The 22896-nt window shown below is 30.2% G+C and overlaps 1 protein-coding gene across 4 annotated transcripts in view; it reads left to right on the top strand.

Annotated features, from left to right (window-relative positions):
* Positions 1-22896, top strand: part of LOC127699859 (extended synaptotagmin-2-like) — a 50272-nt gene that overhangs the window by 13640 nt on the left and 13736 nt on the right. The window contains exons 4-15 of one of the 4 annotated variants that reach the window (XM_052203262.1): positions 633-709; positions 2318-2384; positions 3090-3179; positions 6106-6161; positions 6560-6683; positions 7186-7285; positions 9917-9987; positions 11532-11617; positions 12900-12948; positions 14073-14162; positions 18809-18892; positions 20409-20438. In XM_052203262.1, the coding sequence (XP_052059222.1) occupies positions 633-709; positions 2318-2384; positions 3090-3179; positions 6106-6161; positions 6560-6683; positions 7186-7285; positions 9917-9987; positions 11532-11617; positions 12900-12948; positions 14073-14162; positions 18809-18892; positions 20409-20438 (924 nt within the window). Of the gene's footprint in view, positions 1-632; positions 710-2317; positions 2385-3089; positions 3180-6105; positions 6162-6559; positions 6684-7185; positions 7286-9916; positions 9988-11531; positions 11618-12899; positions 12949-14072; positions 14163-18799; positions 18893-20408; positions 20439-22896 lie in introns of all 4 variants that reach the window. The other 3 variants (XM_052203261.1, XM_052203264.1, XM_052203263.1) reach the window with 3 other exon arrangements.

Here is a 22896-nt window from a genome sequence, read left to right as displayed (position 1 = left end):
GGGTATATCATAAAACCCAAAAGACATCTAAATGTAGACTTCTTAAGATCTCTGAATACTGCAGCCTTCACGATAAACTTTTGAGTCCACAAGCCTGAAGCTCAGTTTTTTGAAAATTTTAGTTGGATTCTGTTGGCTTGTAGAGAAGAATTTTACAAGCCAGAAAGCAATTTTACAAGCCAAAGCCATAGGACTTGTGGTTAAGTGTGAAGACTGGAATAGCATGATTTTGCTGTTACCTTATTTTAAGTTAAGCTGGATAAAAAGACCACAGAATTAGTTCTGAAAATGATAAAATGATTATTTTGAAAGGACATATATAAACAAGTTCAACTAGATTTTATTTCTAACCAAAATCATCCAAGTTATGTATGAGTAATAAAATCTATAAAGTTTGACATAACAGTAAATTGATATAACAGATTTGCTTCTTCTTTGATTAATTGAAAAACAAATACAGCAGTGAATTATATTCTTGAAAGCCATATTACAAGTCAGAGTCTAAGCTTGTTTCAAAAAATTATATACTCATGAAAATAGACTAGAATACCACAATGAAATAATTCAGACTTTTACATGAACATGAATGATATAATATAGTATGTAGTGTCTACTCCTTTTTATTTTTACAGCCTCCTAGAATTGGTTCAATAAAGGTTAACACCAAAAATGTGAGGAGAGATGAAATATACATGGATTTGGATCTTATGTAAGATTATTTTTTAAAACTGCATGATCAAGTTTTTTGTAAAAAAATATGTATCTTCTAAGGTTTAGTTTAAAAGCTAAAAACAGTTGTATTTAGAAATTCAAACACAAGAAATACTGCTAGTCTGACTTCATCTCAATTGTTTGATAAATATCATTGAAGTTGCAGTTATCATTTATGTGCAAGAGCAATTATGAATGTTTGTAAAGTAATATGAAAAAAAGGGAAATGTAATTCCTCACAAATCTTATTTGCATACATGTAGTGTTTCCTGCAGCTTTTAAAAAGGGCAGGGTAATTGTTTACTCAGAGGGCACATTAAGCGCGATGGACAACAACTTTAGGGCACCCTTTTTAGTGATAAACACGCAATTTCTATAAAATGGATTCATTTAAAACATACTAGTTTAATGCTATAAAAAGGACATATATACATCTGTAATCAATCAATAAAACAAGTTGTTAAACAAGAAAAAGTGTTTCAAAACATATATGAAATATTTAAAACATTTAACACAATTAAAAACAAAACCAGATCTTTAAAAATGTTTAAAAACAAGAAACAACTATGTCATATATAATAATATTGCTTTGGTCATATTAATTGTCATTGACAAATCCTCCTTTTTTTACCTAAATACAGTTTGACACATTCCCTGATATCCAAATCATCTATGGATTTGGTATTTGCTGATACTACAACAAGATTGTTTACAGTTGACACATTAAGTCTATTTCTGCGTTGTGAAACTGTCAGTTAAAATATACGTTCCACTGTTGCAGTTGAAATAATCAAGGTTTCACAAATTGACAGTAAAAAGTTTATGTTAGGAAAAGGTGACTTTTTTTGACAATGTTGAAAGCATATATCTTGCAGAGCATTTTTCTCTTTCTTCTTTAAAAATTTGTTTAATTTCATTCCATTCTAATAATGTTTGCTCTTCATTCAGTTTGAAATGTTCATCTGAAAAACTTGTCTGAATCCCCATAATATGAAATTGACTCTTCAGAACTAAAGCTTAAATTCAAAGCAGACAAGTGTGTAAAAATCTCTGGATTACATATGTATTATATTGGGATTTTTCATAAATTGTTTGAGACACAGATTGAATATTCTGATTTTATAACTTTCTCGACTAGACAGGTGATGATAGGACACCCCTTTTCACTACAGATATTTTCAAATGAGCTTAACAATGTATTCAACATTTGTCAGATCATTTTTCAGATCACATTCCCACCCTAATAAATATTAATGTTGTAATGTGATAGGAATTTACATTTATTAATTTTACTATGTATAACAATTTTTATGTCCCGCCGCAGCAGAGGGTGCATTAAGTGTTACCCTTGTCCATCTGTTCGTCTGTACGTCCCAAAAATGGTTTCTGTTGTCAAACTTTAGTTTGCTTCAACCAAATGTTATGAAACTTATACACGATGCTTATTACCACAAAATACAGATCAATTTCAAATTTGGGTTGCATCACTTTTAATGTTCTTGAGTTACTTCCCTTTATAACGTTATATGCAAACGGGGGCATCATCTTTGTCCCATGGACACATTCTCCATTTATTTTTCTAATCATCTGATGTTTGTATTGACAGGTATGGCAGTGATGCAGATATTGAGATGAGAATTAAAGGCATGACCATGGGTATCAAAGATTTACATGTAAATATTTTATATTGTCAGAGTTAACTTGGTCCCAGCAGAAAGAAAGAGAAATATAATGATAAATTTTGTTAAACTTGATATTTAGAAACTACTTGTAGTAAAATAAAGTATATTAGTTACAACTATCTTTATTAGCTTTCAGAATATGCTCATTTCAGGAATGGTATTTCCTTGATCTAATAGTTTCTTGTAAGCATTTATACTGTGAATTTTCTTGTGCCCTTTATTTTTGCTTGTACTTAAGGTATTATCTTTAGGTATGTATATCTTACAATTGTACATTTTTGATTATCTGGTACACATTCTAGATTCTGTATCTTCAGAAACAGCCTTGTGGTAGTGTGCCCAGCTCAAATGTGGGAGGTTTTGGGCACAATCCTGAGCCAGGTCAAACTTAGTACTTGAAAATTGGTATTTGCTTCCTCTCTGCCTAGAACTAACATTTAGTTGTCAGAGGAAAAACTGGGCGGCTAGGGGTCAGATTAAAGCATTGGTGTTGGGTGATATTGTGTTTCTGTGGACTGTTTCCTTTTGCACATAAAAAATCCAGATCAGCTTGTCAATCTAGTACAAAGCAGGGTTTATATTCCTATCACAAAAACATATTCTTGCCTTGAATATGCATTTGATAAACCATTGGACGTTAAACAGCCATTCAACATAATCTAGTTCTATGTATACATTTATTTCTATATTTTTCAGGTACGTGGAGAATTGAGAGTTATTATGAGACCATTGATTAGTAAGATGCCTTTGTTTGGTGGTATAAGTGTATTCTTTCTCAATAATCCAGTAAGTTAACATGGTTAAATTTCATATTATATATTTCTGATATTCAAGTTCTTATAAATCAGATAATGGAAAAGAAAGGATATTTATCAGTCGGAAAGCAAGCCCTTAGAAACGACCGTTGTTGCTACTTTCTTAAGACAACAATGGGACTGATATTAAAGCCCGCCATTCTGAAATTGCGTTAATTTCGCGGAAAAAATAATTTGGCGGCAATTTGGAAAATTTTCTATTTTCTGTTTCTTACTTGCCATTAGGGTCAGAAATAGATTGCTTTCTATCTTTTAAGCATGTGTCTTATTATTAAAGAAAATAATACCTAAATTGGCCGTCTTTTAACAATTACGTTAATAGATTATGCGAAATTGTCTGTTATTTTTTCTTCTTTTTTTTTTCACAGATAAACAAAGATTATACTATAAAACAAATTAATAATATGTATCTCAAAGTTAAAAAAAAAATTCAAGTCTAACGTTCTGTCACCCCTTAGGAAATCCCGTTTGAACTAAATTCCAAAAGAAAGACATTTTTTGACATTGTAGTTTTTTTGGTCTTACACATGATGTCAACATGCATCTGAACATAATGTACACACATTTAGTGTGTTTGTTTGAAAAAGCAATGGCGAGTTCAGCTGTGAATTTGACTGGATTAATTATTCTCTTTAAGTGAAATGTTTGACGTTAACTAAAACAATAAGGTAAGGAAGTTTTATACTGTCTGTGCACAACCTTAAGGTGACTGAAAAAAACTCATTCATTGTTAGTATCATTTTTTGTTTGTTATGAAGGAATCCTGCAAAGTAAATGCAAAAGTCTTGTCCTTTAAACTTAAAACAATCTCTTTCAGACTTGTAATTAATCACTCTTATTCAACGCATTTTCATACTTACATGAAGTGTGACTTACATATGACTTGTGATCTAAAACATAATTGTTGACTTAGCACTCAGAAACTGCTCTGAAATACTTTTAATATGCAAAGTTATTTATTTTTTTAAATAGAAGATGAAAAATATGAGACCAAGCTTATTTATTCGCAAGTTCATGATTTAGCTATAAACCATTTAAATAATTATCCATTGGTTTAGGCTTTTTTTTTATAATTTGAGTCCATTCATTAGAACTTGCATGGAATCAGTGAGACAAAATGTATTGTTATATTTAGTTTAATCATACAAGGATTGCAAACCAATTTCCTTTTATTTCAAATAATGAAGAATTTACATTGTGAATACTGTGATTATTTTTTCTTTTAAAAGTAACTTAAATGAAAAAGGTAGGATCAGGTATCAATATTGAAACAGAATTCCTGTTTGTGATCATTTTAACCCTGTCTAGGTCAAGTATTCATGCATATTTTGGCTACCGCTTGTCTTTGTGTAGTAGAAATTTATTTCTGTGTTGATATAATTTGGTTACAGCAGTAAAAATATTTACCAAAACATAAATATTAAAGTTACCCTTGGAATAATATATTATGGCACAGAGTAATATCAAAGCCCTATTTCAGTTTTGAAATTGTTGTAAAAGTGATAAATATGTTTACCTAATTGTTTTACATATGTCTTTAGTATCAAAATATATTTAGAAAAATTATTTTAATAATATCCACTTGTATATGACAGCATATGGTGCTTAATATAATAATAATATATATGATAGTACCAATAAGATTGTTCATGAAAAGTGTCAACAAAGGGAAGTAACTCGTAAATTACTATCGGCACCGCTTCGTCAGAAATATTGACACATTGAAGTGGCACATTTGCGTATTACAGCGTATTAAGTGGCACAAATTTGACACGGGCCAGTTTATAAAAAGCCTCATCACATATTTTAAATTCAGCATAGGTTCCCCAGAAGTTAAGAAAGAAATTTCAACTGATGTGTTGAAAAAACTTGACGCGACGAGTGACGACCTTTGGTTTGAAGGCTTTGTATTTTAATTCAGTACGTTTAATCAAAACAATTTTTATTTGAGAACTTCTAAAAAGTATACACAATTGGCCTTTGTAATGTACAGCATGCTTTGATTTCATTTTATATGACTTTTTGGAGGAAACAGAGTCGTTTCAGTTGAGGAAAAAATGACTTAAAAAATGCCCAAATATGGTAGTCACATGACTTCCATTGTTGCTTTAAGAAATGGAGTCAAACCGGGGTCAGCTTTCCGATTGTTATGAAAAAACTAATCAAGTATTCAAATATTGAAAAAGAGAGGCGAAAGATACCAAAGTGACTTTATGATGTTGTTGTTAGTTGAAAGTATTTAACAGATGACAGAACAACACATTAATTTGCAAATTAGTTATCAGTGTTGGTAGGGTAGAAAAGTAGAAAAATGCAAGGAACAATATATTTTTCTGCCTTTTACATTTTGTTAAGATGCAATGTCTTGACAATAACTATTGCTGAATGATGTTAGAGGAGTGAAATTACAGATTGTGAAATATTTGCTTTTATTTTACTGGAAATCAAGATATTTTGTTGCAACCAATCTAATAAGGTGTATTATATCATGACAAAACATCACTACACACACTTGACAAAACTAACAAAAATGTCATTAACATTTACCAAGTTGAATTATTATATTCCGCTTAGATACACCAACAGAACTACTTCAAATAAAAGTAATTTCTTTTTATTTCTCTCCGGAAGCATTTAAAAACATAAACAGCTAACCCTAGAAAAAATATCTATAAAGAAGACAAAGATAAATTTTTGATTGAATTCTCAAATAATGTTAATAGTGGATATAGAATTGTGTTGTTTTAAGTTTTTATAAGACTAAGTTGAAGAGTAGAACATTTTAAATTCATGCTCTTTTACCATTTGCCTGATAAAATATGAACAGTTTTCTTGCCTGAAGCTGGAAAAGGGCAAAAGGAATCAGTTTATTGTAAATATCATTCTCTACATTACAGGATATAGACTTCAACTTAACTGGTATGGCTAATGCCATTGACATGCCAGGATTAAGGTCAGTATATTGTTTCCTGAACTGTTAGCCAATAATATATATTTGTATATACAGAAATATGCCGTAAATATCAAGATAAACAACTTAACCAATAAAGTGTGTTGCAAAAAAAGTAGTTATCAGTTTGTGCTGACTAGTTGCATGAAATCATTTTTATATAAAACAGGAATGACTGCCCAACTGATTTTTCATCAGAAATGACTAAAGCCGAAATATTATTTTTAATTAATTTTAGACATAGTTTAGAGGCTTTTATACAAGTTAATCGATTATTGATCATGCAGCTAATTGTTTGGATTTTTATTCAGATTTTTTTGAATTGATTATAACTATTGAAAGAGTGACTTGCACTAGCATTGACTAGAGGCCACATAATATTAACTATTTTATTCATGTAGCGATATGGTAGACACTATCATACAAGAACAGATTGGTGCTCTGATGGTATTACCAAACAGGATTGATGTTCCAATGGTTCAAGATCTTGCTAGTTTGGCAAGGCTTAAATATCCACTTCCTGATGTAAGTTCAACAAAAATAGAACTGTGTTGATATATTATTATTCCCATGATACAAATTTTTCCCGCAATACAAATTTAGAAAAAAAATTGTTTAAAATAATGAACAAATTTTAAATGTTCACTCAAGTACAAAGCTTGAATGCAAACTTTGGTAAAACCAAAAAATGAAATATACACAAATCTTTTACCTACAAAAATTATAAATGAATCTACACAATGAGCTATGGAGAACATAAAAGAAAAGACTGTTAGAACTGTAAGCTTTTGGGTACTGTGCACACTTATCTACATCAAAAGTCAACTTGAAAGAGTTTTAAAGCACACTACACAGTAAATCCAATCATTCACAGAATTTGAAACATAATTTCTAAAGATGGAAGATTCTATGAAAACTGTGTTAAAGAAAACATGAAATCAAGTATGAAAGAAAATACAATTTTTCCTGTCCATGGACATTTTTACCCATGAAATTAATGAATCCATGGTAATTATTTTTATTTAAGGGTGTACTGAGAATCAATGTAGTTGGAGCTAAAGAACTTATTAAAGCAGATGTTGGATTACTGAAGAAGGGTCTCTCTGATCCTTATGTTGTTGTCAGAAGTAGGTTTATGAAAGTACATTTTAGGAATAATATTTAATAAGCTCTTTTAGGGTATACATACCTGACAAAATGTGAAAAAGAAACTCAATTTAATTAAAATTTATAAAATACATTTGCGTACAATGCCCTTTGGCATTTATGTTGTAAAACTGACATATACTGTTATTGACATGGCAACCAGGAAAAATTAGATCGCTTTAACTTTTAGAAATTACTAAAAGTATGCATAAATTTTCGCAGAATTAATATTGGCGATTTCCAATTATCCACCAAAAAAAGCGAAAATAACCCACTATACCGTATATGAAGAAGTTAAAAATCGTTTATTTGATCAAAACTTTTCATATTATGTATCAATGACGTTGCAAACATCTCATTGATAAATTAACATGGATGGACATGAAAAGCAGGATGTTACGTCACTGAGTATTATGTCATGTTACGTCATTGAGTATTATGTCCTGTCTGCGAGTATTATGTCCTGTCTGCTATCTATAAATAGTAATAAGCAATAGGATGAACAAGACAATGTAGAAATTGTAGATAATTTGATATCAGTCTTTATTTGTGTTGTCCTCACAAACAAAATTCACATATTGCTAAAAGGTGTAATACCACCATTGATTTTCCCCTATTAGTCTTTGTTAAATTTGCACTTTTCAAAAAATTGTGCAGAATTTATCTTTGTTTCAAATAAAGAAATACTTGGCATGAGTAAAGTTTGATCCTGTCCAGTACTATAGAAAAAATTTCACATAACATTTCATTGCATATAAGAAAATAACCATCACTGGAAGTTAACCAATCAAATTTTCCCCCTTTTTTAACCTGTATACAAGCTTTAGTAACCATGTAACCTCAAGTTTCCAAAATATTCTATAGAAACCCCAAATAAAAAAATAATGGTGCTTTGAAATACCCAAGATATATGTTTATGACCCAGAAATGTTTTACTGCAATGAAATGTAGGATCAATTACCTACAACTGTCAAATTCAAGGGAATATTTTTTTTCGACCTATTTTCGTATGCAACCGGATGTGACGTACTATGATTTGGTGGTATTACACCTAAAGAAGACTTTTTTGTTAAATAAACTGAATGTGACTTTTTTCCTTTGTTATACTGGTTATTTCAAGCATTCCTGTCAAGTTTAGTCATAATCAGTTCAATAGTTTGAGAAAAATCTAGTATAATGTAAGACGACATCTGCAGCGATTCGAGCTAAATTTCTTCGAAAAATCCAAACCAAGCCGCATCATGATAGAATATAGTGTGGACCAATAAATGATCAAATATTTATCTCATCTGCCTACAAATAGTTGAATATGATACAAAAGATGACTTTAGGATGATAAATACTACCAATGGACCTCTTTGTCTTCCTTATAAGGTCTCTTTTGGTCCATTTATACCTCTCATTTCCTCAAAATTTCTACTTTATAGGCCAATAAATAAAAATTTTGGGGTAACTTTCACTCATTTATGATAGAAATGTTATAATAAATGATTAATTGAAGTATTCAAGCTGAATGAACTATCCGTAAAAAAGTTTACTGTCTCCAAGGAGGTTTCAATAAGTCCTTACGTAAAACTTAAATTTACGCCGCGTTCCAGAGAGGGACATAAAAAGCTTCTCTTTTGGTGAATAATTTGTTGTTACTGCTTTAAAAATAATTTCATTTACTTAAAACTATATATTTATTAAAGTATTTCTTAGGAAAAAATTTCTAGTATAGCAGAATATAAGAAAAAAGGAGAAAAAGCTCCCCAAAACTCTAAGTATGGCTTATTCTGTCAACTAATATTCATGGTAAAGTCCTATTTCAAGGAAATTTTCTCATAAAATGTGTTTTGGAGACTCAATCCACTCAGAATATTTCATTATTAGTAATATTTCACTTAAATAGCAAGAAATTTTAACACATGAGAGTACTCACAAGGTCAAAGGTGCATGTACAGCTTCCTATATTAGGTGTAATACCACCATTGATTTTCCCCTATTAGTCTTTGTTAAATTTGCACTTTTCAAAAAATTGTGCAGAATTTATCTTTGTTTCAAATAAAGAAATACTTGGCATGAGTAAAGTTTGATCCTGTCCAGTACTATAGAAAAAATTTCACATAACATTTCATTGCATATAAGAAAATAACCATCACTGGAAGTTAACCAATCAAATTTTCCCCCTTTTTTAACCTGTATACAAGCTTTAGTAACCATGTAACCTCAAGTTTCCAAAATATTCTATAGAAACCCCAAATAAAAAAATAATGGTGCTTTGAAATACCCAAGATATATGTTTATGACCCAGAAATGTTTTACTGCAATGAAATGTAGGATCAATTACCTACAACTGTCAAATTCAAGGGAATATTTTTTTTCGACCTATTTTCGTATGCAACCGGATGTGACGTACTATGATTTGGTGGTATTACACCAAAAGGAAATGATGTTTCAAAATGATTATGCAAAAAGTTTTGCAATATATAAGTTTTGCTCCAGCTGGTTGTAAATTCAAATGTCCATGAAAAGAAAACTTTCCAGAGTCCATGTATGCTACCTTTAGTAGAAGAAACAATCCAATTTTAATGTAATCTTATAAATTTCATTTTGATTTTGATTTGTTACAGTGGGTGCTTACAAGTTCAAAACTCCAGTCATTAATAACACAATTGAGCCAACATGGAACAGCATATTTGAGGTAATTCTGATTATGAAAATTGAACCATCTTTTATGCATAATCCTAGCTATTTATAAGACTAACTTGCAGTTTGTATTTCCTAAATAAACTCATCATAGATACCAGGATTGAAATTTTGTATTTACGCCAGATGCGTGTTTCGTCTACAAAAGACTCATCAGTGATGCTCGAATCAAAAAAAGTTAAAAAGGCCAAATAAAGTATGAAGTTGAAGAGCATTGAGGACCAAAAATTCCTAAAAGTTTTGAAAAATACAGCTAAGGTAATCTATTCCTGAGGTAGTTCATAAAAGACTGGTCTGACTATTTATAGAAAAGTATTCAGATCACTAACCGAAAGTAAAAGTCTATAAGTTCCTGGAATTGTGACTTAAACCCCTTTTGCATACTGTAAACAAACTTATTAGTCCCCTACCCACGAAGTCGAAGGGGACTTTAGGTTTGCACTCTGTCCGTCTGCCTGTCTGTCTGTCAGTCTGTCCATCCGTCAGTCCGGCAAATCAGTTTTCCACACTTTTTTTCTTAGTTCTTGAAGATATTGATTTGATATTTGGTATATAGTTTTGCCATGAAAAATTATAGATTAAGTTCGAATTTTGTTCCGGTCTGATCATTTAGTCAAGAGTTATTGACCATAACTCTGAACCATATCTTATGTTAGAGTACTATGTTAAACCATATTTCTGTACAAAGGGAGATAACTCATTTTTTAAAAGACATTCTTTGGTAAATTAATTGAAGAATTTTTTGGCAGGTTTGTTTGTTATTTTAATACTCTCAGAATGCTTGTTTTCTTGATTATTTATTTTTTAGTTTAGTCCTTTCTAGCATAAGCCATGGCAATTTATTTTTTTTGATTTTCTATCTTTGTTTTTTCATTCATATCAAGAGAGAAAATCCTTGTGTGACATATACATATATGATATGAATTCATGCTATTTCTTATTCTTGCAATAAAATTGGTCTTTAAAGTTAGTTGGTTTACAGAATGTTAGCAAATATGGTATTGAAATTAAGCTAAAGTAGACAGAGAATGCAAAGAATTTCAATGTGATTTAATAGTATTGAATATATTAAAACGCTCTTTTTGAATTCTGATTGCATTAATATATGAATGCAGCATTGCTAAAAATACAATTGCTTAATCTTTTTGGTTATTCCATTAGTCAGCAGTAGCAACCATAAATGTAAGCAATTATGTCTGACTTTGAAGTTTGTTATTGTAAAAGGGTAAATGGGAACAGCATAAATATTGATTTATGCTCCCAAAGTATAAAACCAAACAACAAGTCTCAGTTCTTTTTTTTAATGAAAAATTATTGTAAGCCTATTAGGGCTGTTCCATAAAAACATACATGGGACCCAGGGAAGACACTTCAAAATCGCAACTATGGGTGGGTGTCATCTATGTTTTTGCACAGTGGAAATGTAAGTGAAATTTTAATTTGCCTCTATAGGTGGTTACCCCATTTTTAAAGTGCCTTCCCTGGGTACCATGTATGTTTAAATGGAACAGCCCTTATCATGATTATTGTGTTTTATAGACAATTATTGATGCCAAAGATGGACAGATGTTGGATATTGAAGTTCGTGATGAAGATCCCGGAAGTAAAGACGATTCCCTTGGAACGTAAGTAATCTCAATTGATGAAGATCCTGGAAGTAAAGAGGATTCCCTTGGAACGTAAGTAATCTCAATTGATGAAGATCCTGGAAGTAAAGAGGATTCCCTTGGAACGTAAGTAATCTCAATTGATGAAGATCCCGGAAGTAAAGACGATTCCCTTGGAACGTAAGTAATCTCAATTGATGAAGATCCCGGAAGTAAAGACGATTCCCTTGGAACGTAAGTAATCTCAATTAATTTTGCAACTTTCAAATTTACTTGATGTATTTAAATAAGGGAAGATCCAAGTTTACATAATGTATTTAAATAAGGGAAGATCCAAGTTTACTTATTCTAGACGATTTGTATTTAGAGTCGCAAAAACAAAGAGCTTGGGAAATTTATTTGGTTTACAGTAGTTTGCTCCTGTCAGGTAAGATCTGATATGAACATTTCAGTGTTATATATGCTTCACTTGAGTATATTGTTACAATGAATAGCTCAGTATAGTTAAATGTGCTGTGTTCAACTCTGTCCTGAATAAATAAAACAAAATTTACAAATTAATGGTATTTTTTTTCCATCATATGTACTTGACAGAATGTTGTATAATAGTAAAAAAAAAACATATACACTTTTAGTTTTACTTGTATGATTGTTTTAACACTTATCAAAAGTAATTTTGTTTCATTATTCAGAAATGAAATTATAGGTTTTGATAGCCATATTGTGATCTTCAGTTGCTTAAATCCTCAACATTTGGACTCTGTTGGATAGTTGTCTCATTTTTTTTTTTTAAATTGTACATTCAGAAATTAATGTGTGCATTTATTATTGCGAAACTTTCACTATAGGCAAAAATGTGAAATCTAGTTTATAGGATTGCAAAAGCTTTATGAATGAAGATCCCACTGAAATTATTAATATATGCTTTAATTATTGTGAACCTAATACCATCACATTTTTTGCATTTATAATAACATCACTATAATTTCTAAATTTACAGTAATTTACAGTATAGAATTAACAAAAATTTAAATTTAATTAGGATTTAGGATTCCAATCTGTATCATATGAATGTTATCTTGGTAATGAACAACTTAGATATAAGAAGATGTGGTATGAGTGCCAATGAGACAACTCTCCATCCAAGTCACAATTTGTAAAAGTAAACCATTATAGGTCAAAGTACGGTCTTCAACACGGAGCCTTGGCTCACACCGAACAGCAAGCTATAAAGGGCCCAAAACCTTTTATTAACAAGCTCACACCGAACTTTTCCATTTATACCATTTATTTATTACAGAACAAGTTTACCAATTGTAACTGCAGCAGAAAAGGGTTCAGAGGACACAGTGAGTATTTGTTATAAAGTTTTACAGCTGAACTTCTTGTGTGTGAAGTTCATACATAAAATTTATGTTAACTTCTTTATTCAGAACAATAATTTCTTTATTAGCTCTTTTAAATATGATAAACTCATCGAACAGGTTTTTCAGTCATTCTTTTGTTACCTGTCCCGTGGTTTTATTGGCTAGCAATAATTATTTACTTTTCAGTATGCTGTAAACATAGGTAAAACTTATTTGATGGTTCACCTTTAACTTCTTTGTTTTTATGCCCAACCTTCGATAGTAGAGGGCATTATGTTTTTCGGTCTGTGTGTCTGTTCGTTCGTCCATCTGTTAGTCCGTCCGTTCGTCAGTCTGTCCCACTTTAGGTTAAAGTTTTTGGTCATGGTAGTTTTTGATAAAGTTGAAGTCCAATCAACTTGAAACTTAGTACACATGTTCCCTATGATATGATCTTTCTTATTTTAATGCCAAATTAGAGTTTTGACCCCAAATTCACAGTCCACTGAACATAGAAAATGATAGTGCGAGTGGGGCGCCCATGTACTATGGACACATTCTTATTTGTATACACTCAAGTATAGGTTCTGTAACATTAGAATTACATCTTTTTACATTTGTTTGAATCTATACCTTGAATTTATATGAATTATTTGAAATAAAAGACATTTTTCTCCATGAAAATCATTCTCTCTTGAGACTATTTACAATAGATTTAACCTTTCTCCATGATAAAAGTTATGACAACTATTGAAATTAAGTTTAATTTGAGACTCTATACGAGTGTAGCAGGTTAATGAGGAAAAAATGATCACGAAAAACAATATGGAAAGTCCTTTATGTAAAGAATTAGAGTGACATTAAAACAATGGAATTGATTTGAGTTGGTTTTCAATTTACCTTATAAAAAGAAGATGTGGAATAATTTCCAATGAGACAACTCTCCACTAGAGACCAAATGACTTAGAAATTAACAATTATAGGTCGCCTAAGGCCTCCAACAATGAGCAAAGCCCATACCACATGGTAAACTATAAAAGGCCCCGAAAGGACAAATGTAAAATAATTTAAACGAGAAAACTAACAACCTGAATTACATATTTAACTTGTATGGTTCATAATTTCAGTGGCTACCATTAGAAGATGTTAAAACCGGTCGCATCAATTTGAAACTAGAATGGAAGTACCTGTCAAAGAATGCTCTCATCTTAGAGAAGGTATGAATCCTATTTTATTATTTTGTGGATTAAGTTTTATGTACTCAAGATTACTAAAATATTTTTTTATACAGAAACTGTACATCGACAAATAGAATATTTTTTTTAGGTTTTCAGTATCTAAATGTTGCCTCACGAAATATAAAAGATATATCTTTTTTAATTTGTAAAACTTTATAACATTTTAATTTTTTGTTGGTGCTGAATTTTAATAAGAAAAACCAATGTTGCAGTTTTTATTATGCAAGGCAGAAACAAACTTTAAAATGAGAAACTATCAACTTTACTTTATAACCTCAAAAATATTAAAAAATCTTATTCATTTTTAAAAAGATAAATTGGTTCAAAAGACTTTCTTACATGCTCAGAAATGGTGTTGCTAGGAAATGAAACACTTTCCTCAGAAAATTGTATCTTGCACCAATAGAAATCTATTGAGTAAAAGTTTTATTTACCCAATCAACAGTCTGATCATACCCATGACTTCAAGAATATAGTAACAGTCTTTTTTCTTAAACTTAATGTCCTTCAGCCTGTACAAATATAGAATAACATGTTGCTGTCTATTACATGTAAAATCTTTGAAAAGTTTTAAAGAATCACTTAATAAAGATGGACAATTCAGATATCAATTGAGTTATCTGTATGTACAGAATTATGTTTGTTTTGAAGGTAGAGACGAAAATTATTATAAGAATTTGTTAGGAGATTGATTTCTGACAAGACTTTCTGAAACTGTCATGTGTTTACTTATCAGAGATGTCTAAATTATGTTACTATTTTAAATATGCTTTTTATGTATCACAACAAGGATAATAGAATTTCAGTCAACAAGATCAACAACAAAATGTTCTGTTATTGATATTAACCTGCATGACTTGGAGAATGTATTTATTTTTTTCTTCAGCTTGAAGAAAATAAGAAAACTACAAATTAAATTATCAATATTGTAAAATTATCTCACGAAAATATTATTTTCAAATATTAATTGAAAACTGGTTATTTATATCACTGCAGCAGCATAGGATAAAGTATGATGGAATGAGAAATGTTGTTATGATTTGATTATTTTTATTTGTGGTCAGGATTGTGGTTGATACCATTTATGTTAGTTGTGAGTTTTTTACATAGATCTTGACCGTTTGTATATCATCTGAATTAAGTATACAGAATGCATTTAAAATTAAGCTGCGTGCTAAAAGATACTCGAAGTTTCTGTCCAATTCAAAGCATGTTGAAATCTTGTTATAGATATTCAAAGCATGGGCTGCTGTTTTCAATTTAGATAAAATATTTGTTTCTTATTTTTGTGCAATGTTTTGTCGTCACTTAGATATTTGTATAATTATTTTATTCTACCATACCCATCACTGCATGTTGATATTGTAACTCTCTTTTTCTTTTTTTTCGATTTTTCCCCGTGTTATCTGATATTTTTGGTAAGTTGACACGTTTTGTTGAGTTATCTACCTTTGCTGTGAATTCATTCATTTTCATTCATTTCATCATGTCACAAAATATATTAACCTAATTAAGAGTAATACACTTTTATCAAAAATAGGACATGCTAAATTAAGGCAGAAAAAGAAGTTGCATTTTTGAAAAAATAGTAAAATATCTGAATTTGACTTTTACTAAGGGGAAATTGTGTATAATGAGTGTAAAAGTTATATATGTAAAAAAAGCAGTATGCTCCCATTTTGTTAATCCAATTTATGTTTAAATTTATAAATCATGTGTATGGTGCAATTATTTTATGAAAAAAAAGTTATGATAAGGCAGCATCCCTACAATACAAGTTCACAAAAATAGACATTAAGAGGTCACCCTGGGGTCATTTGTGATGGACAAGTTTGGTTAATAAACATTACATCATAACTGCATGAAAATCAGTAAAACCAATGAAGTTCCCAAAAACAATTTCAATTATCATCACAGTATATCATCTCTTTTCTCTCAAAAGATTCTTTCCAAGACATTTTAGGTATCTATTTAGATGTAGTGTGATTTTATTTTTAGATTATATAACTCATAACTATAAAAACTTAGACTTAAGTAATTTTAATATGACTGATTTGAAAGTTTTAATATCTTAGAAGATACCACCTTTGCTGAGAGAATGTAAACACACAAAATTAAAATTCCAACAGTGAATACATTTTTATGAATTTACAAGAAAAAGGTTCACACTATGATAATACAGATGATACATCATTGATTAAGAATTTTTTTGTGTGATTTTATTCAAATCTCCAAAAATGAAGGATTTAATGACCCCTATCTCAGCATATTTTGTACACTCACCAGAATTCAATAACTCTGTAACACAAGTTATATTGTGAAAAATGATTTTGTATAGATACCATTCAATGAAACAGTAATTTTTTCCCAAACAGCATATGACAATTGTCTCTGAAATGTTGTATAATATGATTGAATGGTTGACTTGTTATTAAAAGTACATACACAGTTAAACTTAAAATGACAATAAAACAAAAAACATCATCCCCTCCGTGTATTTTTAATGTCATGATGCACAAACCTATATATGTAGTCACTTCAATATATCAGAATTTAAAGGATTCTGTGTAATTTTGCTCTACATTTACCGAAATATTCTGTATTTTTTAAAAACAGTCATGGTAATAAATCACCTAATTTTCTTCATTTTGTTGAAAAGTCTTACATATGTATTACATTCCTGGCTCAAAATTTAAATATTTCATTAAAGACTTAGACCAATTGTTTTCTTCTATTTTACAATCAAACATGGTGGAAGACCCTGGATATTACCTATAGCAATCATAGTATAGGACCTTTGAAAATTGTACCCAGAATGCTTTAGAATCTGAAATAGTGATTTGTATTATTACATCTTGTTATTCTATTTTTTTTATATTATTGCTACACAACATTCAGTTTGTATGCTTACTTTAAACATGCCTTATAGATCTTAGTATTGCTGATCTATACAATGATTTCTGCTGAAATAAACTAGGCACTTTATTATTCAGCCAGATTTTTCTTTCTCTTAGCACTGAAAAATCATATCTTAAAAATCAGTAAGTGTATGTTAGATTCTCTGTGTATACTATGAAATAGATTAAATCTATGTGTATACTAGGTAATAGAGACACAAAGAAATAAAAAGATTTAAGTGTTTATGAAGGTAGGGAGTGATGAGTCTTGAAATGTTAGTTAGCCTCCGGGAGACTAGGGACCAGGATCTGTAGGGATTTTAGAGGGAATAGGAGTAAAGGAATGAATGTTGGATGCAAAGGAGTAGTTTCCTACTGTTTGACTGTGGATTAGTTGATTGGAATCATGGGTTGGCTATTTTCACCAAGACTAAGACAAATACAAGTTTGATTGATACACATAGTAATTGAGAATAAAATTTCAAATAGTAAACATGAGTTCAAGGAATTCCACACTTTTACCAGAATTCAGCAGGGGCAAATATATGTGAAAATTAAATTTAAACTCTGAAGTAAATGAAACCATTGAGCTATGAATTCATATGAGGGTAGGAATGCCCTTTACAGTCACGGTTATTTTTGGCTACAGTTAGCATCAAATTGGTTGAAATTTTACCATGATTCGTCAAAATATCCTTATCGTGATTCGTCAGAGGTCTCAAATAATTATCGTTACCATTATTTTTGGAAAAAATTTAACGTGATTCGTCAAAATCAGTTGATTTTTTTATCGTCTAAAAGAAAGTGTTCATTTTATCGTCATGCATCAGAAATTACCGTTAACGTCATTTGGCAAGAATTTTTACCGTTATTCGTCATGAAGGTACCCCCATTACGACCCTCTCATATGTGTGTTTATTGCAAGATTGCTTATACCAAAAACACTTTTTCAGTATTTCATTTGTTCTGTGTTTCATTTATATGTCAGCCATGTTAGATTTACAAAAAATGATACAGGAAGGGTTTTATATATATATATATTTGTATATGTTTGATGCTGTTATGGTTAAGGAATTGCCATTATCATGCAATGTTTTGAGATAAGTTGGATTTTGAAAGAAGAGGGTTGGGCTATTAAGTCATGTGACATGTTCAGCTTATTTTGTATGCATGTTTTTGTTGGGTTGGAGTTTATGGACGAGAGTTAAATTGTTTTTCCTACTTGAATTCAACAAGGAAAGGAAACTAATTTCTTATACTAAAGGAGAAATAGGATACAAGTTAACTCATTCTTGTTCTTTTTACTCAGTTTCTTGTAGGAGTTATGAAAAAACTCAAAATACTAAAAAGTACAACCGATATTCTTGAGTTTCTTGGAAAAACATGAATGCATGTTAAATGATATTTCACCTCTGAATCACTTTTTATACTGTTTCTTTTCAGATACTAAAATTACACTTTTCTTTGTGGAATAAATTGTGTATTTTTCTTCATATGAATAAATGAAGGAGTGGAATTAGATTTGATAGTTAATAAGACCTTTCGTGAAATTTTAAAGTAAAAAAAATTACCTAAATTTTTAAAAAAGTTAGATTTTCTGCTTTTAAAAATTGCTCTAAAATTCAATTGAGAGATCAATATATGTGTAAATACATGGATATTTATCTGTTTGCTGGTCACATGGCTAATGTACTAAACTATGAACAATTGTTTTTTTAGACACTTAAGGAGATGGAATCTAGAGATAAACTTAGCCAGGATTTGTCATCCTGTTTACTGATGGTTAATCTAGACTCGGCCAGAGATTTGCCTGTAAGTATGGACATCTTCTTTTTTAGTTATATAATATTCCATTGACATCCGATGGTTACATACATCACTTGCAGGAACTCATGTTTTGTTTAGTAGGAATTTTCATAGTCTTATTGCGAAATAAAATTTGTGTAAATTTGATTTTCATTGCTGTACATTTAAGCTGAATATTTTACTAGTAACAGTATATGACCTAACTTCAGAGTTTAATGTTATAAATGATAAAATTTATGTTGCTAATATTGTTAAAAGAAACCAAAATACGATAGTGGTTTCACTGTAAAAATTATCATCAATTCATCATTTTAGAATTCAAAATATTTTAGATAATATTTTTTAATAGTTTAAACCATTCTCATTCATCAACAATGGATGTTACTAATGGCAGTTTTCCATTTGTGCACCTATACTGAAAACTAATAAAATTGCTCTCTAAGTTCTGAAATAAAATGCTGTTTTCCAGCTGTCATACATGTGTCAATTTACAATCTAATCATTTTGTTAGATGCATGTTTAGAATTCAAATTTTCTTGCTCATTTTAACAGTATATTTTGAGAACCAAATTGTTGGTATGTTTTTGCTTTGATAAAAGAGTTTTTATTTTTCAAGTTTAATATTGTGTGTTGAAATGTGCAGTGTTTCTGATAACTGACCAATAAATATGACCATTGAATTAAGCAAGATGATACTTGATAATGATATGAATTAATATAAGTATATGGAAAATTCAACATTCTTTTGAATTTTTGAAAAAAATATGGTTTTTAATTGACAAAAATTTAAACTTTGCATTACTGGTATTTGAATTGTTTTAAAATGGGAATAATTTGAATTAAAAATAAAGAAAGTATATGTAAAAACACAGAGAAAATTTTTCAGATATGTAATGTAAAGTAACTTAATGTAAGAAAAATGTAATAACCACAATCCTTGAAAACTTAAAATTGTAAATAGATTTCTATAGAAAACTGTGATGTACTGTATTTAATTTTACTGTTTCCCAAAACCTGCACAATTCAAAACGATTTTGATGTTGAGTTATTTTTGTATGCCCTACCTTCAAAAGTAGGGGAGCATTTTATTGACTAGTTTGTGTATCTGCTGACCATATGCCAGTCCGTTTGTCCATCATTAATGTTGTTGCCATGAAGTTGTGGTCACATTTAGTGATACTTAGTACACATGTTAACTATGATGTGAAATTGAAAAAAAAATATATGCCAAATTAGGGTTTTGACCAGGATTTCACAGTTTACTGAAAACAGAAATGTTCTGTCCTTGGTAATATAATAAAAGCTTTGTACACTACTCTTTTGTATATGATCATTAAGGGATATTACACAGCTATACAATAAATTGTAAAGTAAAATTATGAAGAATTTTACACAACTGTTCTAGCTTCAGGAACTTGTTTTGAATCTGATATATAACTAACTTTGATAATACATTTATGTATCTTATACAAGATTCATGATCTTGCACACATCATAAAGTATCAATGATCTTTTGTTTTAGAAAAACAAATATTTTGATGGAAATAACATGGTAATTACATCTATTGTATTGTCTTAGTGTCCATGTATTGTCATGAAGTGTATTGTATAATAGTCAGTCTTCAGTACATATAGGATGTTCAAAATTGATCTTTGACACATTTGTTAAATGCTCACTGTAAATTCAGAAATTATTGCGATGTTTTTACTAATGCAAATAATGTGACTTGGTGAGTAGCGCAATATAAGAAGTCGCATTCTGATATCTGATACATATATCTGTATGCAGCTTTTCCTGAAATCGCAATGATTAATCTTGCATTTTTGTCAATTCTTCATAAATCACAATAATAAATGCACACTATAATTTCTGAATTTACAGTATATTAAATTGGTTAACATTATTGTAAACAACATTGATAGGACACAAATCATAAAAACGCAGGCCAGCTCCAAAGAAGGAGAGTATACTGGCTTGCATCTGTCTGTCTGTCTGTGCTTCTGAAAATCAGTCTCTTTAAAACATTTCTTCCACATTTTTCTCAGCACCTACAAGTCATAACTTCTAGATATGATTATGGCACCTAGCTATATCTTGTTATGCCATAATATGGGACAAGTTAACAATTTACAATGTTTACCATAGTTTTTTCAAAAGCCCTTTTTTTGCATGGCTTCAGGAGAGTTTTTCTGGATTTAAATTTTTCAGGAACGCTTGTAAACCTAAACATTTGAAAGCCAGGAATTCATAGAAAGTTATATAACCAAAAGGGACTTCAAAAGATTATAGCAAATTTCATCTAAGTTTAAGTTTGCCTGAGGAAGTTGGAACCTTAGTTTCTTAGTAAATTATTAATTTATTAACGGGGAGCTTTAGAAAATAATGTCCGTACTGAAGATTTATTATGTTCAAATGTCAAACCTTACTTTAAGCCTATTACAGGTATTAAGTAGAAGGGTCAAATTCTTCATAGCTTTTTTAAAGTCAGTTATAAAAATCGTTATGAAATTTTTATACTAATGTGTCAAAAATAAATTTGATTCAAACCAGTACTTGAGACTGACTAACACTCAGTAAAGTGGGTCGTGTCATTGCCTATAGACTTCTGATTCAGATGCTTATCTTCAATACATCATGATACTTCAGCCTTCTTTTTACACTAGTTTGTGCTTATCAAAATTAAAACTTAAAATCTGCAGTATTTGCATTTTGTGCTGGTGATTGTGGCATTTGTAAGCTAGATGTATTACGATTTAAACCTGGCTTACTTTTCTAATACATCAAATTATTGCATTTAAATTTTGAATGGACTGAAATACTACTGCAGTCATATTATCATGGTTGTCTGTATATGAACACTAAGGTTTCTGTGGTGAAGAAATTTTTACCAATCCTTGTGAAATATTTATGTTAAATGTTAGGTCAAAAATTATTTGGTTTTGAATATTTTAATTCTGGATCTTCATGAAGTCCTGTATGAATTTGCTCATAACAGATTCCATAGTGCTAGTGTTACTTTGAATAGACAGAAAACCTTTATGACATGTAAATATACATTTTAAAGCATGTTAAAAAAATGACTGTATGATCTCGCATGTTAATGTTTTCTATGAATTCTATGATCTTACTTGTAAGAATCATATTCTTGAAAGACTCCTCTATAACTTGAATCATGTCTTTATACAACATGCAACTACACCCTTGTATACTAAAATATGTGCTTTTGATATTAAAACTAAAAACTGCAACATTTTGCATATAAACTGTAATGTTGATGATATTGATCTTTTTTCAGCTAGACGCAATTTTTATTATAATATAAAACTGATGTATTTATTTGAATATTCAATCAGAGCAAAACCATTGGGAGATAACTCTTTGACAAATTGGAGATAACACTTTGATCAATGGAAGATAACTCTTCCATGTAGATTTTCCAGTATTTCATAACGTTACGTCTATTTATGAACAGAAATAGGTGTGGGGTAATATGTCAATGAGACAGCAACGTAAGACACAAATCGCCTAGAGTCTTAAAGACACAAATCGCCTGGAGTCTTAAAGACACAAATCACCTAAAGTCTTAAAGACAGAAATCGCCTAGAGTCTTAAAGACACAAATTGTCTAGAGTCTTAAAGACACAAATCACCTAGAGTCTTAAAGACACAAATCGCCTAGAGTCTTAAAGACACAAATCGCCCAGAGTCTTAAAGACACAAATCACCTAGAGTCTTAAAGACACAAATGGCCTAGAGTCTAAAAAACACAAATCGCCTAGAGTCTTAAAGACACAAATCGCCTAGAGTCTTAAAGACACAAATCGCCTAGAGTCTTATAGACACAAATCGCCTAGAGTCTTAAAGACACAAATCGCCTAAAGTCTTAAAGACACAAATCTAGAGTCTTAAAGACACAAATCGCCTAGAGTCTTAAAGAGTTGTTAATAACAGAGACTATCAAAGATCTTCCATCAGTATTAGATTCACAAAATGACAAAAAATTTAGATG

The sequence above is a fragment of the Mytilus californianus genome, unplaced genomic scaffold, assembly GCF_021869535.1.
Source record: "Mytilus californianus isolate M0D057914Y unplaced genomic scaffold, xbMytCali1.0.p SCAF_42, whole genome shotgun sequence".
Lineage (NCBI taxonomy): Eukaryota > Metazoa > Mollusca > Bivalvia > Mytilida > Mytilidae > Mytilus > Mytilus californianus.
The sequence above is the reverse complement of the archived record's forward strand: the minus strand, read 5'-3'. Positions and strand labels throughout refer to the sequence as shown.